Genomic DNA, 17,794 nt, shown 5'->3' on the forward strand with positions numbered 1-17,794 from the left:
TTCATTATCTGTTCCAAGACAGAAACCTAAAGGCAGTCTGCTCAACTCAGACCCCTGACACAATGTACTTTCATGCTTGCAATAGAAAGGCACAGAAGGGCTCAAAAGAATGCAGGAACAAGTAGGTCAGGACTTGGGCAGCAAGGTCACTTTCTGCTGAGATTCTTACATACTAGAAAAGCAGGTAATAACTAGTGGCACTCAACATGGCACTGAGCTAGCACGGTTCAGGATAACTTAGTTTTTATTCTTATTGTCCAGGTTAAAAAAGGAAAAGCACTTTATATTCAAGGTGAAAAATCAAAATCACAGCAGTTAAACACTACTACTGCAGTATGACAGTGAAGCTACAGAATTGCTGCCTTCCTTTTTTACATCCAAGGACAACTCTGTCTTCATGTGTTCTTCCCAGGATGGCACCTTCTGGTTAGCCTAGCATCATCTCCTCCCATATTCTGCTTTTTACCTAGCCTCATAAGCAGTATTTATCCTACAGAGCTGGAAGAATCATCATCTTGATGAGGATATGAAAGATAAGAGCTGGAAGAAGTAATGAGGAAAACTGGATCCCACTATGAGGCTCTTTCCCTTCTCATATGTAACTTTTAACTTCACTTATTGAACAATATAACATGAACAGACTTTCACCTGTTATATCCATGTCAGCAAGCCCTAGAAACACAAAACTGAAAGCCATCAGTTGCCATAAAGTGCCTACCGTATGTGAACATTCGTGGAGAAGTCAGCTCAATATTTGGTAGGGCTCCCAGATGATTTAGAACAGCACATCTGTAACCATTTTTTTGCGCATAGTCAACAAAAGTGCGGATATACTGCTTTTCACTGTGGTTGGCAATCCCAGGGCAGATTACCATTGTGACATCCTCTGCAAGCAGAAAGAGGGGAGGATAAGTAAATGTCGCTTCATGCAAATGCAGTGATTCAGGAGCTTTTATTTCAGATCCATGGGAAACCACCTACCACAAAACTAAAGTCCTGCTATGCTGCCAAAGTAGTCTGATACGGGATAAGAGACTAACAGCTATAGTGCTAGAGATGTTGAAGTGTAACTCACATTACAAGAGATGGACAGAATTTAAAAGCTGCTCAAATAGTTTTACAGGCATTGCCTGGAAGCAAGACAATTCTTCCATATTGTTCTTCAAACAAGATTTGACATTACACATGGTCTGCTTCTGACAGTCTACTGTGACTATAAGTTTTAGAACCTGCTTCTCATTCAAAATGAGACTAAGCTACTTTTTTCCCCTCACTTTTCCGCATTTCTGTGACAATTCTTAATGATAAGCTTCGCTAAATGCAGAAACAGTGTCGTTCTGTTCTGCTTCATAGCTTTATTATGTTTGATCTGACAGTTTCATAGTTTGCCCCCCGCCCCCCCCACAAGCTATTCTAAGCACAGTAAATCAAATTCAGGATCACTAAACAGACTTCCAGCCTGCACACTCTTTGGGCTTCATTTACTAGCAGCCCTAGCTATGGTGAATTTTTGCCTCATTAGAAAAGCACTGTTCAGAATTGCTTCAGTAATGCAGATAACACTAACTGTTACTATGCAACACTACCACAAGGATCTCAACTCTCACATGATTTAAAAAAAGAACTTGGCCTTTTCTGAAGGCCAAACTAGAGTCATAAGCTTACCATTAAATCAGCTACCGCAAAGATAAACTGTACTTCTGAAGTCAAGTCACGGTAACTGTTTTAAGTGCTGTTCTTACTACTACTAACAGCTGTCACCCACTCTGAAAATACATACCCAATGAACTGAGGAATCATCAAGCTTTTTTACTTTTTAAGTAGAATTTTCCAAGTTTGGACTCTCACTCCCTGTGTACATAGTTTGATTTCATGCAGATCTTGAAACAGCTCCTATGATCATACTGTGAATAAAGACTAGCAAAAATCTGTCTTTAAGGGGGAGGTAAAGTTCTGCTCTTTTTCTAAACACATCAAGGCTATGAAGAACCCCATATTACTAGTGTTAGTTCTATGACCCCAGATTTAGCAGGTAAAGGACACATCAAATGCAAGTCCTGCCAACTTTTTTTTTTGCCAGACTCACTTGCGGCACAAGATATGAAACATCTTCCTGTCCAACCCCTCCACCCTTGCCACCTAAGGTTTATTAGTCCAGCAGGGCTTCCCCTAATGTCTGCGATAGTCTTGCAGCCTCCACTTGTGGGTTAGCAGTTCCCTTCCCATCTCCAAAACTAATATCTACCCTTTTCTGATAAATCAAGCAGCACTGTCCTTGCCCATCTCCTCTCCCTGAAAAAAAGTCAAGTCTTGCAGGCAGATGTAGCAGGTTCAACTGACCTCCAATGCAGTGCTCAGACTGGGGCTCAAAGAGATCAAAAGTGGCTGTTGCTCCATCTGGCATCGTGAGGTACTTCCGAAGTCCATATGGATGCGGTGATCTCACTCTCCCCATCTTCCCGTAAAGGGCAGTCTGGATATGTCCACTCTTTCCCCAGATCAGGGGTGGAATGTATCTGAAAGAGGCAGCAATTTAATTGTGCATCCCCGTGACACTACCAAGCATTTAGGAACAGTTACACAACCCTGTAACAGGATTCCCCCACCATTACCACTTTGTAAGAACAGTTTCTTTTTTTATTTTATGTCTGAATTGGCAGCACTGATTTCTACAGTATCATCAAAGAGATGGCACAGATAAGCTCTCAAAGCAGAGAAATCAGGATGGACAACAAAGAAAGGCTAAAGTTCAGGAATTCCTGTATAATGAAGTGTTACATGCACAAACACTTCTCACAGAAAAGCAAAATGTCTTGTATCTTGAGACTAGGACCACATGTTGCTAGCCAACCAGACTGACCTTCAAAACTTGTCAGATGCTATAAATCTCTTTTAATTGAAATATTGAAGCCTGCTGGGTTGAACTACATAGAAACTTGTATAAGCACTTGACTACATAAGTCAGTGGCAGAAACTGTATGGGATTCAAACCAAGTCTTACAAAACTAAGAAGAGCCGCTAGTTAGGACTGTTTGTGTAACTATCTCTCAGTTAAGCGAGTAGTATGGTACAGAACAATTTTGCTTTTCAAGCATAGAGAGTAAAGCAGAGAGCTGGAAGAGATCCTGCAAAATTTGGTCCGCTGAACAGCACCCTCCTTTCAAACCAAAGAGGGAGACTCCACTAGTTATATTTGTCAAGGACATATCAATGCCAGGTCACAAAGCAGACTCTCTTCCCTTTAGGACAGAGCCAGGGGGAATACAACTGTTATCTGGAAGGTGTTAAGAGCTTGGTTATATTTTGTTAGTGCAAGCACATGTGCCAAAAGGTTTAACAGAAGGCTTGCTTCTGCCCAGCTGCTGGTGGGGCTGTCACCTGGCCACTTTGAGACTGACTAAACAAATGACCTAAAAAAAGACAGTTACATCAGCTGTCAACACCAAAGCAAGAATGATTCATTATTTAGGAGAAAGAGCCCTAGAGGACATGCTTCCAATTAAGGAGCTGTGTTCTCTACTACATGGAGCATGTTATCCACAGCAAGCTGAGGGCTGCTGACACTACCTTGGAACCCAAGAGGTTTGCACCTCCCTCCTCTTTTTTAGGGCTTTCTGACATTATTTCCTTTTATTACTACAGACCATATGAAACAGATTGTTCCTGTTTTCCCTGTTTATTGGAAAAATAGGCAATTTGGAGCTTATCAGATTTACTATTTAAGCCTATAACCCACTTGAACATTGCTGGACAGGAATCTTGCCTTTCTGCTCTGACACTGTCCACACATCAGACCTTCTTCCTCATGTCAGCACAACACACCATCTCTAACTTGCTGTCCTCACATATTCCTTAAAAAAAAAAAAAAAAAAAAAAAAAAAAAAAAAAAAAAAAGACTTTCTATAAGGCAGAAAGTGCCAATGCTTGCTAGGACAGCAGTTCTAGGCAGGTGAGGGCAAAGCTAGACCAAAGCCTTTACACATATGGGTATATTTATGTTACCACAAGACCAAAGGGCAGATCCTATAAGAAGAGGACATCTTGCATTAAAAAAAGTTCCATCTCAAGCATGATACTACTATTTTAACATTAACTTTCAATCCCTTGTATCTCCAAAATGTAGGTAGTGAGAGATTCTCAAACTAACAGTTGGGGCCTGGAGGTGCTTTTTTAGACCAGTGAAGTGTTACAAGGCTTTATAAGTTAGAGATTTTGCAATTTGTTCTAAGACATCTTCCCTTAATTAGCTGGAGACAAGCATGTCTGCCTACTAGGCACACCATGGGGGAACAAGGGACAAAGAGGGTGAAAATGATTCCCTCAGACTGCCCTCAAAAGATTAAAGTTACCTGATGAACTGATCTTTGTTACCTTATACCATCCTACAAAGCTAAACAGAACATGCTGTTTCATTGACTTCTTCCACAACAGAAAGGATTTAAAAGTCAGGAATCCCTATGACTCCACCCATAAGAGACAGAGGCTGCCTATGGATTTCAAATGCCCACTGGACAGCTGGGATCATGCAAAGCTCTGAACAAGGGTGCATTTGCTACTTTCTCCCTTCAGAGTTCACAAGCTAGTTTGAGCACCCTAAGAAAGAAAAATGCTCAGCTTAAATGACTGGAGTCAGCTTAAAGGACAAGCATTCACTCAGCACAAAAATTTTAGACGAGTGTTCAAAGGTCATGAGTATCCAGCATGAGTAATGTACCTAAGACAGCACTGATGCAGAGATTTATGATTCCCACACAAATCAAGGTTTGCTTTTGCAGTTTGTCCTTGCAGTTATCAAGCTCCAAAATACTTCAGTCTAATTTCAAAGTAAAGTTTGATACAATTAAATCATTTCATTCTATTTTGGCAAGTTGGTCACACCAGTGGAAGATGATCACAAAACTTCAGTTCAAAACTACCTGACACATGCTGCAAGTAACAAAAAACCTACCAACAACAGTATTACCAGGGCTATGTTATTGATTGTTCTTTAAAAAAAAAATAAAGAAAAAAAACACACAGAAATGGCATTATCTTAGCTGTAGTTACTTTGAAAACTTTGACCCTGAGAGAAGTCTGTTCTTCAGAAGGTCAACAGCTTATCTAGGAATGCAGCAACCTCCTGATATCAAGTTTCAGGATAGCAGAAAGCAAAAGAATTTGTTTCTCTAGAAATAAGGAACAGTATCAGGTGTAACTAAACTTCTAGTTCATACACAGCATGCTTAAGCAGGCCATTTGAAGGTTATCCTTTGGGACACACATTACTGACAAAGAACACATGGCTAAGGAGGCAGGAGCCACTTCTGCTTCATGTTATAATCCAGAATCTCAGATCCTCAAGCATCATATTTTTCAAGCAACACAATATTGTAAATCAGAATCCATACCAGTGATCATTAACAAACAAAGCAGCAACTGCTCTGCCCTCAACTTTCTTCTTATGATCCAGAGATCAGAACTAAGCCAAAGCTCATCCAGGTCAGTTAGACTGTTTCAGCAGTTCCACCAATTTAATCACATAAAGAGGCTTAAACTGCCCATTTTATTCCTAAAAATAGGTATTAGATTATGATGACAAACATTAATCATAAATTCTAGCTTTGCTTCAAGAATTTCAGCAAGTAGACAAAAATAAAACCAAGCACTTACAGCCCATAGCAAAGACTTAAAGGTTATTCAAACAGATACCAAGATACAGATAATTTTATGCTAAGTCTGCACAATATTTAGTTTAATAGTAATAAAACAGTGTCTCTGTAGCAAAACACCACAGTAAACACCGTCTTTAGCTGATAGTAAAATTCACTTTACCACGATTTCCTACAATTATACCAGGATTGAGTGCCATGATCCATCTGTTAGAAATCACTCATGGCAAGACTATCAAAGACAGATCTGCATGTTGTTAAAACAGCATTAATAAACAGTGTCTCTACCTCTCAGTTGAGAGGAGTTCACTAGAACTTCCAGGACCAAGTACTAAGCTCTGTAGTGCAAGACTATGGGACTGCAGAGGACAAGAAGCATATTTTTAAGCCAGCACTTGTGGCCTTTCAGCTTGCTTCTACTAACGCCACACAAAGGTATGAAACAAAACAGAAAAAGTCTTCCATAATAAAGTTGGATGCCACATTAGTGGCCAAAAAGCTAGCCAAGAATTATAAAAGAGCTTCCGCCCTGTAAAAGCATACATCATAAAAGCTACTTTTCTTCACTTATGTCATACTCCATGAAAAACTAGTCTTGGAGATATTTTGGACTCAACCCAGCTGACAAACTTAAGTATTCAGTTACTTCGGTGCTGATAGCTATGGTTTTAGCACAGATTGTTTTGCAATAAAGGCACCATTCCTGGCAAGGAGCTGAAAAAAGATGCTCCCCTTAAACAAAACAACCTGTAGGCAGAAGGGCATGTATCCAGCCTCTTTCCCTCTCTCAAGGTAAGCTCTAAGAAAATAAGCTGGGTGTGACACATGGAAAATGAGTCAAACACGATACAGCCCAGACTCTTAAAGGCAAGCAGTTGAGGCATATTCAAACATTACCCTTCAGATTTTATGCAAAGGGTCACTACAGTCAGGTTTAACCAGCTGTTTTAAACAAGTGGCCCTTCACTTACAAAATGAGGTAGCTTCCCTTAGGCACTGAGCTTAAACAAAAACCAAAAAGTATTCAAGGACATGACAGCCACTTCTTCAGCTTTTCTACAAAGCCTCCTAGAAGGCTAAACACTTTTAATAGAAGAGGCTCCCACTGAGCCTACCCCAGGGTGACAGGTTTCACTGAGTGGAGAGGATTCCCAGCTACTCTGCAATAGCCATTAAGGATTCCAGGAGCTAGAGAAGGGAGCTGAGCAGCCAGGTAGATGGCAGAGAGCAGTCAACCTCCAGCTCAAAAGGCACCTCTGGGCCCACACAAGCAGGGGGGACACGAAGTACTAGCACAGAGACATCCAAGTACTGATAGGTGGAAGATCTAAGGCGAGACTGTTGTACTGGCTACCAAAACAGTGGTTTCTGCAGGGGGAAAAGGCTTCAGTCTACTCTGCATAGAGGCCTGTAACTGAACTTACCAAAAATGTTTCCCCTGTTTTGATTAGTCAGAATACCTGGCATCTCTGACCAAATGCCAGATATCAGAGGGCCAGCCCTGTAACTTTATCTGCTCCATGTATTTTGGTAACTAATTCTGTGACTGAAGGTGGAGAGAACAAGTGTGGGACTGCCAGATACTTAATATGGCAACTGACTTGTGACATTATGCAGGTAGAGCTCAGATGACTTGTCAGAAACAGCTAAGTGAATTCACACTCAGTTATACTGATACACTCACAAATGCTGATCTTTTAGTCCTACATGTTCAATTTTAGCTATAACACCCAATCTCACATCTTGATAGGTGATAATTCATAACAGTCCATGAGAACAAGAATTTCCAGGTGTTCAAATGTTGCCCTGAATTTAGGTTAAGGAACAATCCCAACAGATGCTTGTAGATTATGTTTTAGTGGGAAGACAGATTATGATTTCAGAGCACGTACATCACCCAGTATAAGACTTTAGAAAAGCAACAGCTGTATAAGCAGCTCAAAGCACATGAAAACTGTGCTATTTTTATTAGCAAGCATCAGCATTCAGTTCCTCAAACATCTGAAGTGGAAGTCCAGCAACAGGCTTGTATTTCAAGCTTTATTTCATTTCATCTGAGATTAACACTTTAAACATCAACTCTTACATCATCTTAACGTGCTACTGTACATTGGATAAAAAAGCAGGAGCCTAGAATTTGCCAAAGTCAGCAGACATGCTGAAAACTGCCTGCATGATAATAGGTGATTTTTACAAACAAATCTAAAGGTATTTTAGAAGAAGCTAAAAAACAAACAAACAGCTTGATACTAAGAAGCTAGATTTAATCTCAGTCAAAAGAGCTCATCTTAAAAGCCAGAATTCAATTCCTCCTCCACGAATGTAGAATGCAGTTTTTATGCACCCGCTCAGCTGGAATGCCAGATGTGATACAGGACAGCACACGCAACAGCCAAAATTTGAAGCAACTTCAAGAGCTTTTGTTCCTTTTTCAAATGCTATGGGGAAATAGGTACAGTAGTTAAATTTGTTTCTATGGGAAACAGCACAGTGTCAGAGCTATTTAAGAGTGCAGAGTCCTTAGTTAAGCTACCTCCTACCCAGTTGAGGTGGCTTTTATATAGGAGAATGTCCATAACATCTCTAACCTTCAGTGCTTACAAAGTGTTTTAGTCAAAACAGTGGCTGGTTATTACAGCACATTGTCCTTGCTGGTGAGAGCTGCAGAATGCAAGAGTGCTACCAATGACACAGCTGAACACACAGAAAGGACCTGAACATCATAAGACTGCTTCCCTCCCCAAGGTCAGGGCTCCAACTTAGAGCAAGCTGCTATTTTTCTACCTCTTAAGATGTTCATGTGCCAAAGGCTCAAAATACTGTACTTTGTTTTATTCTACCCAGCATAAAGCTCTAAGGAGTTGGTAGGAATCAAGCACTTGATCATTAGGTGGAGAAGATGACTATTAAAGAGATTGAAGTCAGCTTTTCTGACTGCTTTTCTCCTCACATCTACAGGAAAGTGACACTTAAGAGTATTCCTGTACAAGGCAGCCTAGTTATCTGTACAAGTTACTGTACAAACAAAGGATAAGCAGGATCAAGGCTGGATCTTTGACGGCATTTTCAAAGAGGCTCAGCAATCACTTGCTTCAGCCTTTGCAGAGCTTGCCTTTACTAAGGATAACCACACAGGAGGCAACAATAGCTGTTTTCAGAAGAGTCATAAGCATCAGGTTAAAGAAAAGCAAGGATACATACACTTGACAGAATAAATCGGGAGTAGGCAAAAACAGTAGCCCAGCACAGTAAATACTGGTCAAAATTATTTTGGAGTCAAAGGGACTAATGCTGTATTTCTATAGGAACAGGAGAACGATAGCAGGCATTCTGTACCAGGAGGGAAGACAGGAAAAGGAGACAGCTGCAGACAGTGGCTAGGTAGGAGTGTTCACAAACACCAACCATCATGTGGACCGCTAAGCTTCCAAGCATTTCTTTAAACAAACAAAAAAGGACCGATTATTCTAATTTACCTGGTAAGCCCAAGAACCACGCAGATAGTTGTAGAAGGAAAATAAAGATGTAAAAACATGAACTCTAGGCAGGCAGATTCTCTTGCTCATCAAGTTTTGATTAAATAACTGTTCTAAATTTCTTAGAGAATTGTTAAAAGCAGTGCTAGCATTTAGAAGTACAAGTTATCTGGCACACAGTCATCTCAGTTTTATTACCCCAAGTTCTTTAGCTTTGTTCATTGAGATGAGTTCGCTATTTATTCAATAAATCCACAGGTAAGAAGGGCTTAATAGGGAAAGTGAATAACAAGAAATAGTTTACTCATGAATATAGGGGGAAGGAGCAGGTCTAGCTCAACTGAAATAGACACCAGAAAGCTAGAGGAAATTCAATAATTTCTATACCTCAATCTGCTTGAAAAGCCTTTGCTCCCTCTTGATGTATGCAAGTAAAATTGCAACTTAAAGGCTGATAGAAAATTATGAACCAGGTCTTAGACACCATTTTAGGTCATTTTTAATAGCTGCACAGGTAAACAGCTTCAGTCATTTCTGCTCTCTTCCTGTCACCCTAGCTTCTCAGCATTATGCTACTGCTAAGGGTGACCAGATTCTTCCCCTTTCTCCCTTGATAATAAGGGAACTGAACAGATCAGGTCTGAAAAACAGTTCACAGCTGCAGAGGAATCAGTAGGAGATCTCACAAACCCAGGACAGATATGACAGGAAGGATTGCTGGGCTACTTATTTCGTATTCATGCTTGAGTTTGAAAAAGAGCCGCTTAATCAGCTTTCCTAACACTCAGAACAATTAGGAAGTAATTAAAGCCTTATAAGATATTTCAGTGGCATATGGCACAAGCTGTCTCCAGCTAATGAGCCCTGCAAACTATTCCATGCATAATTGCAGAAATTTAGATACACTTGTTCCTACTAGGCATGAGAATCACCTGGAAGCTAAAAGGCAATTTCTTTGATTTCTTTAATCTCTATTTAAAATATCTGTGATACTTCAAGAGGACAGCAAAGTCATACAAATCATATTAGAACAAAGCTATCTCTTCTGCAAACACTTTCAAGACATCACAGTAATTATATTTTGCTCTCCAGGTAATAAGATTTAGCAATTACCTATTGACACATTTTATTCTAGCTATTTTCTTCAGTTGTGTTTGTTTCCTGTAGTCACTGAAGCTTTCAATTAGTGTTCTGCCCATGTGTTGGAAATTGCTGCTAGTTTTCAAACAAGCCTGAACCATGACTTGATCATGACAGAGCAGTCAGCCCAGGACTGCACACTAACACCACCACTACAGTTCTCCAAGCAGTTCTCTTCTGCAGCTGGTACATGTGTTGTAGTTTTCAGACTTTAAGTAGCTTTTCTCCTCAACTGTGTGAAAATCCAAAATATGACTCTATTATAGCAATGCCAAGAGTCTAACCCCCTAAGAACAGAGATGAAACTTAAGTAAACTAAGTCAGAGTCTGTACTAAAGTAGATCCATCTAGTCTCCCAGAGTAATCCGAGATCAATGTCTTCAAAAGTGTAAACCAGTTAAGCTTCATGCCTGTTTGTTCACTGACTAGGGACATATGAACTGGGATACCAGCACTGAGGTGACAAGTAGCTAAGATACCAAGTAACTGGAACCCCCTCAGGCTTTTTTTTTTTTTTAGGGAAGGAACTGCTTTACAGTTAAGGCACTATCTATAGTTTAGATCCAATTTCAATGCTCAGTTTCAACACAGACTTATATTACCACCATACTGTTTATCAGGTAGCATTCTCTGAAAGGTGCTTTAAAAGGAATAATGCTTTGCTCTTTCTAGTTGTTTAGAAACACAATGGTCTAAAATTTAGATTTATATAACCAAAGCACCTAACATAGCACTGCTAAAAGCCTCCCATCTTCACCAGAAGAACTAGTATTAAATCAGTTCATTTTTTTAAATATTTGAGATCCAAAAGGAAGCTTTACTTGATAGCACCCAGAGCTACTAGATAATTGACTTCTTTAGGGCTTTCAAACACAACTTACAAGCTTAAGGTGATTGCAAGAGAAATACTGTAAGAGTCCTCTAAAAACCACATTTAATTGAAATAAATGCTTCATACTATTAGGGAAACTGAAGGGCAGCTACCTTGATTCTGGAGGACCAGGCAGCAGTGGACACAGTGGATCTTAAGGTTGACTTAATAGGAAATTTAAGGTTTTTTTTTCCTTTTTCTTTTCTTACAGCTGGCCAGAATATGATGACTTTAAGCTATCTGTGAAATCTATTATCAGATCAAGCATATTATTGCTAGTCTAATAAATTAGGCACTTCAAAAAAAAGTACTTAAAACTAATAGCTATCCCCAGGTTCATTAGCAATATGTGAAGTCTGTGCTTCCTATGAGCCCCAGTTGATTTCTTCCCAACTGGAAGAGGGGATGTGACCAAGGGCAAGTGCTGATTGCATTTCTCCTTCCCTCCTTTCTACAGATAGATAGTGCTGGGGAATACAGTCCACTAACACCAGCACACAGATCCTAATAACTCAGAGCAAACTCCCAACAGACAGGTACAGTTTACCATGCACCCATGCAGTCCTGCACAAGGCTTGATCCTATCTAATCAGGTACCTGTGACACTACCAATAAGACAGCTAAGTATATTGGTCTAGAATATCTTCAATTCCTCAAAAGAATATTGCACCATTCATCTGCACCCAAGTTTAAGAAACACAGTAGGCAGAAGGACAGTTAAGTGCAGCTCTTCTCCCCACAAGGCAACAGGCTAGAGACACTACTTACTCTTTGGTCAGAAGCGGGCAGGATTTCAGCAGAAAGCGGGAGAGAGCAGAGTCCTGGTAGAAGAGCTCCGGAGGGGCAGTTGGGCTCTTTAAGTTCAGGCAGCGAACAATAACATACAGAACCGCAGCAACTGCAGCCAGCTTCACCCCATCAAATACTGCTGGCAGCTCGGGGGTCTCCAACATTGCACTCATCTTGAACCTGAAGATTAAAAATATAAAACCTTTTGCAATAGGCTGAGTATCAACATCAATCGCCATGTTAAACAAAAATGATGCTAACCACAAACGGTCTCTTAACAGAAATCATAACATCAGATACCAACAACTTTGAAAAAGAGTGTATTTTATATTGTTTTAAAGACCCTGACTGCCACAAGAAATTAAAAGTGGATTACTAGCTGTGCAGATTTATTCCTAACCACCACAGAACTAAAATTGCAGCAGTGCCTCAGGTGTCAAACCCTACAGCCTGCAGGCCAGTCAATCCTTGCCAGGATCCCAAATATCTAAGAAACAGAGGATGAGTGAAAAGCTGAGGTAACATCACCAGCTTTGGATACATTTCTTCCCAGATGTAGAAGCCAAGCTCCAAAGGGGAAACTTGAATTAGTGTGTTATTTCCTCAGTAGGACTTCTGCAATTCAACAAGAATATCCATACTAACTTCTGCAGTTACTTAAGGCAGTCACTAGTATATTTTAATTAACAATCATTCTGTAGCTAAAGAACTAATATTAAAATCCAACACTTTGAGGGCTTCAGGAAAAGAAATACGATGACACAAAACAAACATCCTTCCACTTTGAAAGCAATTTCATCAACTGACTCAGTTTCTTTTGAGCCAACGGATAGCTCAAATAACTAGCTACTATTATCCCAGAGATAATTTCTCTCTGCTGAAGGGGCAGGTTTTCCCCTTCATCTTAGCCCTTCCACCACTTGGATAACCCAAATAAGATAGTAATGGACAAAGTCTCACCAGTGTCACTTTCCTCAAGCTAGAAGTAACTGCGAAGTCTCCGTAGATTCAGCTTTTGCTGTCTGGCTCCACGTGTCAGCCAAGGCACCCTGGGAGTGAGAAAAGAGAGAGAAATCGATTAATATTGATAAAGCTGCAGCTCTATTGGAAGATAAACACAAATTTATGCAGAGGTCCTATCACAGGCATTCTAATTGATTTATGCATCTAGTCATAGCTTCTTCTATGCTTTGGTGCACTTGTATCATAAGCCTCTTGCTTCCAAATGAGATCAGTTGCTTTTATCATATTAGTTTTCTCAGAGAGAACAGACAGATCTCATCATGAGAAAGGTAATATAGAAAGCAGTTACAGGAAGTGGTGCAACTTCAGAGGAGGTTGCTGCAAACTGCCAGAGCAGCCAGGCTGCCCAAGCGGGGCTATGGACCTCACAGACATATGGTCACCATCTTAGCAAGAGATTAAAATTGTCCCCAGTTAGAAAAGTCTCTTGGCATCTGAGAGACTAGGTGATGGGCTCCTGCTCTCTCAATTTTGGAATATCTGTGCTGTTACTGCAGTGCTAAATCAAACTGAAAGAAGTTTCCTGTTACTTTCACACAGGATTAATAAGGAAGTGTCACTTTTACAGATAGAAACCAAGCAGACACTGTTTACAAGCTTCTACACTTACATCAAGAAGGTATAATATATCACACCTCAAGATGAGAGCCACCAGGAGGCTCAGATACAGCCACTTATTTAGCACTTGTGCACATATTCTAAGGCTTGTTACAAAAATTTGACAGTGCCAATGAAAGGGATAGAGCTTTAGGCTCGTAACTAAGATGCAAGATATTCATGATTAGCACTTCTGATTCCCAACAGGCACAATAAACTCATGTGGAATCACAGGGTGCAGGGAACAAACTTCAGAACTTTCTGCTCCTCTGATAGTAGCCATCTCCAACTCACAAAATAAGGTTGTGAGAGGCCACACAAAAGCCTCAGTCTTCTGCCAAGCAGAATGAGGAAGCCTCCGAGGTCCTGCCTGTTCTCAGTTACACCAAAACCCCTTGTTAGAAAACAAGCCTGACACCACATATTGATTAACAGCATGCTGGAAGGCAACACATTGGTGCTGCCACAGCTGCTTGCATTGTAGAACAGAGGTGAAGAAATGAGAGACATTTAACACTGGACATTTCTGAAGCTTTTATTTGCCAATTCTGACCTTCACAGAAGGGAAGAGTGAAACAATAGAAGCATACATTTATAATTCTAATCAAGAGATTAGATCACCTTAGATCAGAGTTCTAATAATATATTACTCTAATGTTATTTCATTTTGACACTTAGAATTGCTTTACCAACATTACAACCAAATGAGTAGAAGCCAAGAAACAAGCTATAAAGTTTGACTTCAGGGAAGGTGCCAGCAGAAGAGTACATTAAGTTCCTGAACAGCCAGTGACTAAAGGACAATCAGGTGCTTTCCCAGATAAAATTGTCATCTTTCCTCTGCTGTTTAATTTAGAAACATAACAAGTAACATTTATATCAGCATCTGCAACACCTTCATCAGCTAGATTTTAAGTTGCTTCCTGTTCTACAGCTATCATATTATCGATGAAAGTTTTAAAAATAACACTTGGCATGATCAGTTATTAACATTTTCTCCTAGCAACACAACATAACTAATCTAAACTAAGTTTTGCCTCTGAGTCTTCTCCCCACTAGTCTTCATATTACAAACACAACACCTTGTGTCACTTCTATACCTAGATTTTATCCAGCATTTCTGTAGGTAGAACAAATCCATCCTGGCCTGGAGTTCCTTAGAGAACATTCAAGCAGGATTACCCTTTTGACACCCCTAAACTAGCCTTCTTTCTTTTCAATGTAGTCAAGAGAGTTGACTTCTTAAACAAATTCTTAAACAAATCAAGGTACACCTCACATATACCAAGGGTTTATGCATTTGTTAACACCTTTGGAACAGTCTCTGTACATAAACATGAAGATGGCTCTGCTGCACTTGCATATTCGCTTGTCAAGTATTTGTGGTCGTTAATAAAGTGGTGGATCTGTTAAATTTTAAAGAACAGTGCCCCACACTTCCAGCTGTGACACTTCATGTACTTCCTGGAATGGCTGCCTGACATTTCTGAGTACTTAAGCAGAATTCTCTCAGCCACAACAGATTTGCAGCAGCTGAGCCAGAGTACTGAGCTCTGAAAATTTAAAGGTTTAACATACTAAAATGGATTTGAGAGCTCTGCCTCTAATCACTTAAGACAAATGCCTCCCCTTTTTCAAGCATGGATGAGGTCACCTTCCTTCTCTGTTTTGCTAAATCCTTTTCGCATTGACCTAATAAACTGCAGGGTTTACAAAAAGGGGACGGATAGCTGCAGTGTCGAGCTAGTCAAATTTTAATCTGGAATCTCCTAAATGGGTCAGTATTAATATGAACAAGCAGAGAATTGCTCTTTATGTACAGAACACTGACTCACTTTGAGCAAGCTAGATGAAGGTAGCAAGGGATGTTTCAATGTACTTAATTCTGTTCGTGACTGAAGGCTAACTTCAAACTTAACCTGCAAAACAAGTGCCAGATTTAGGAAGTCTTTTCATTCCTTTAATCTCAGGATAGAGCTGAATTCCTCAAGAAACCCTTCCAATACAAACACAAATCTTAGTGAAGGCGTTTTAAAGGTCTAGTGTATATTAAGTGGAGACATTATGGACAAATCTGAAACTGGTAGAGTTGCAGGTGTCCTGGGGAGAAAAGGCCCTTCTAGGGACAGAAGTCACTCACTCCCATTGCTCCATGGGGCAGCTTCATGGCTTTACCTTATGAAGGATTAAGTGCAGATTCAGGATGGGTGGAAGAACTATAGTGCTAAGAGCAAAGACATTAAAGAAAAAAATCACTTATCCTTAAATCCCCTAGTCCTTCCCTCAGGCTTTTTAAACTAGTAACTGAAAGCCTGGTAGGCTCAGTTTAACATTAGAAATGCTTTGGGCTAAAACAAAGTTGCAGCTCTATGATACAGAAGTACCTACAGACAAGAGTAAGGGCAGCCTCATTAAGGGGGTGATGGGGCTCTACTAATAAGCTACATATATTCATTTACATTCACTGAAAAAAATCCTGAAGGAATCCCATTTCCAAGAAGGGCAGTGGCATGCAAAAGTCTTCTAGATACCATCTAATCAGAGTTAATGTTCTAGCTTGCCAGTGATTTCAGAGTTGAGCTAGAACACGAAAACGTGAAGTACTTGGAAATCTAATTTCCTACCCACTTACAACTTCCAACAAGAATCATAAAGCCCTCTCTTCCCCCAGAAGAGCACAAGGCTGTTTCTAGACAAGATTATGCAGACAGACTTTGTTAATTAACTTAGACCTTTGGACTGATTTAGTTTCTTACCTGCACAGGGAAGAAAACTCTGAAAGCAAACCTGCTAGATAGAGGGAAGCAAAAGACTATTCTAAGAAGTTGTGAACAGATGAATTCAATCCAGAATTAAGGTATTTGGGCATGGGGGAGAAGGGTTGTGGGGGAGAAGGGTTGTTTAAGGGAAGTAAGAGGAAAAAGTTTAGAGATCATCCAAATGAAAATACATTTAGGGAATATATCCCACTAGAAAAGACCCAAAAGCAATTTGTCTTTGCAGGACAGACCTCCAGGCTAAGATTTTGTGGCTTGTGTGACCTCAGACTGCCCTTGGTGTTTCACATGAGCAAATAAATCCAAAAGGAATAATGAAAACTTGCAGCTTAATTGGACTGCCCAGGATCTTGTCTTCTGCCAGCACGCCATGTAAAGAGGCTTTTTCATTTTTACTGAGAAGTGTTAAGCCTAAATTGCTGTTTTAACTACCAAGCTCCCCCCAAAATTACACAGATACAAGTATTTTAGGGCTATGCCACTACAAGCTCCATAGTTTTAGGCTCAAAAAGCTTCATCTGGAAATCTGCAAGAAAGTACAATCCCCTTCAGAGTCATCAAGAGTCTGGCAAAGTGACTAGAGTTTCATCATCTGATATCTGATAATTTTTATCCCCAAATAACAGGGCGCAGTGACATGTCCTATCACAAAGATGACAAAATATTATTTGGATAGCACACAGAACTCACAGGTTTAAGCTCTCCTCTGCCCAGTGCCAAAGCCAGCAGCCAGGCCAGAATGTGACTGGCTGGCAAGCAGCAGGTACTGTTTACACCACATTCCAACAAGAATTTCTTGGCTAGGGCCTTCCACTGAAATCTGACCTTTTCACAGATACAATACTTGGTTCATGTACTAAGTTTAGGGGTACCCTGAGGCCACAGGGACAAAGTTGATAACATGAAGGCACCCACTGATGCTAGGGCTTTCCTTTTCCAGTGATTTTGAGAAGTCTGACATTTTCAGAGCAGATGCCAAGCACCAAGGAGGTCTGGGTGTACGTTCCAAGGCATTTTGCTTGAGGAAAACTGAAGATAATTCTATAGCTAACACAGCCAAACATACTTCTGTTCTTCCAGCTCCTGAGGAAGACTAATTCAGCTCCTGAGGAAGACTAATTCAAAGTCAAATAAGTCCTGAAATTCTCACTTCCTTCCAAGTACCTGCTTTTGTTTCTTCACAGTAAGATTTTAACTGATGGTCCTAATGCATGCAAGTAGTCTTCACATCTTACCTTACAAGAAAGGCAATACATATACAGCAATCTACATAGCAATGTAGTTGGTTCCTGTTTGCCACCGATGGATTAGAAGCACAGCATTAACTTATCAAGCATATCTGATGCACAAGATTAAGCTAAGACAAGACCATTAAGGCTCTGATTACTCCACAGAAATCAATTAAGTGCATCTTATCTCAAAGAAAAGGCTCATGTTATTTAAGCAAACCGTTCATTGGTCACTGAGGAACGT

The 17,794-nt window shown here is 40.2% G+C and overlaps 1 protein-coding gene across 1 annotated transcript; it reads right to left on the reverse strand.

The window, feature by feature from the left end:
- Nucleotides 1-718: 718 nt before the first annotated feature.
- Nucleotides 719-12,118, reverse strand: LOC148590117 (monoacylglycerol lipase ABHD2-like; the record flags this gene model as incomplete). Its single annotated transcript, XM_088539460.1, has 3 exons — nt 11,904-12,118; nt 2,341-2,516; nt 719-886 (listed from the first exon to the last, which is right to left on the reverse strand). Coding segments are annotated over exons 1-3 (538 nt in total), but the record flags the coding sequence as incomplete, so codon positions are not given.
- Between the last annotated feature and the right edge of the window lie 5,676 nt (nt 12,119-17,794).

This window comes from Tinamus guttatus, unplaced genomic scaffold, assembly GCF_059628265.1.
Source record: "Tinamus guttatus ecotype Peru unplaced genomic scaffold, ASM5962826v1 Tinamus_guttatus_pri_ptg001709l, whole genome shotgun sequence".
In the NCBI taxonomy this organism is placed as follows: domain Eukaryota; kingdom Metazoa; phylum Chordata; class Aves; order Tinamiformes; family Tinamidae; genus Tinamus; species Tinamus guttatus.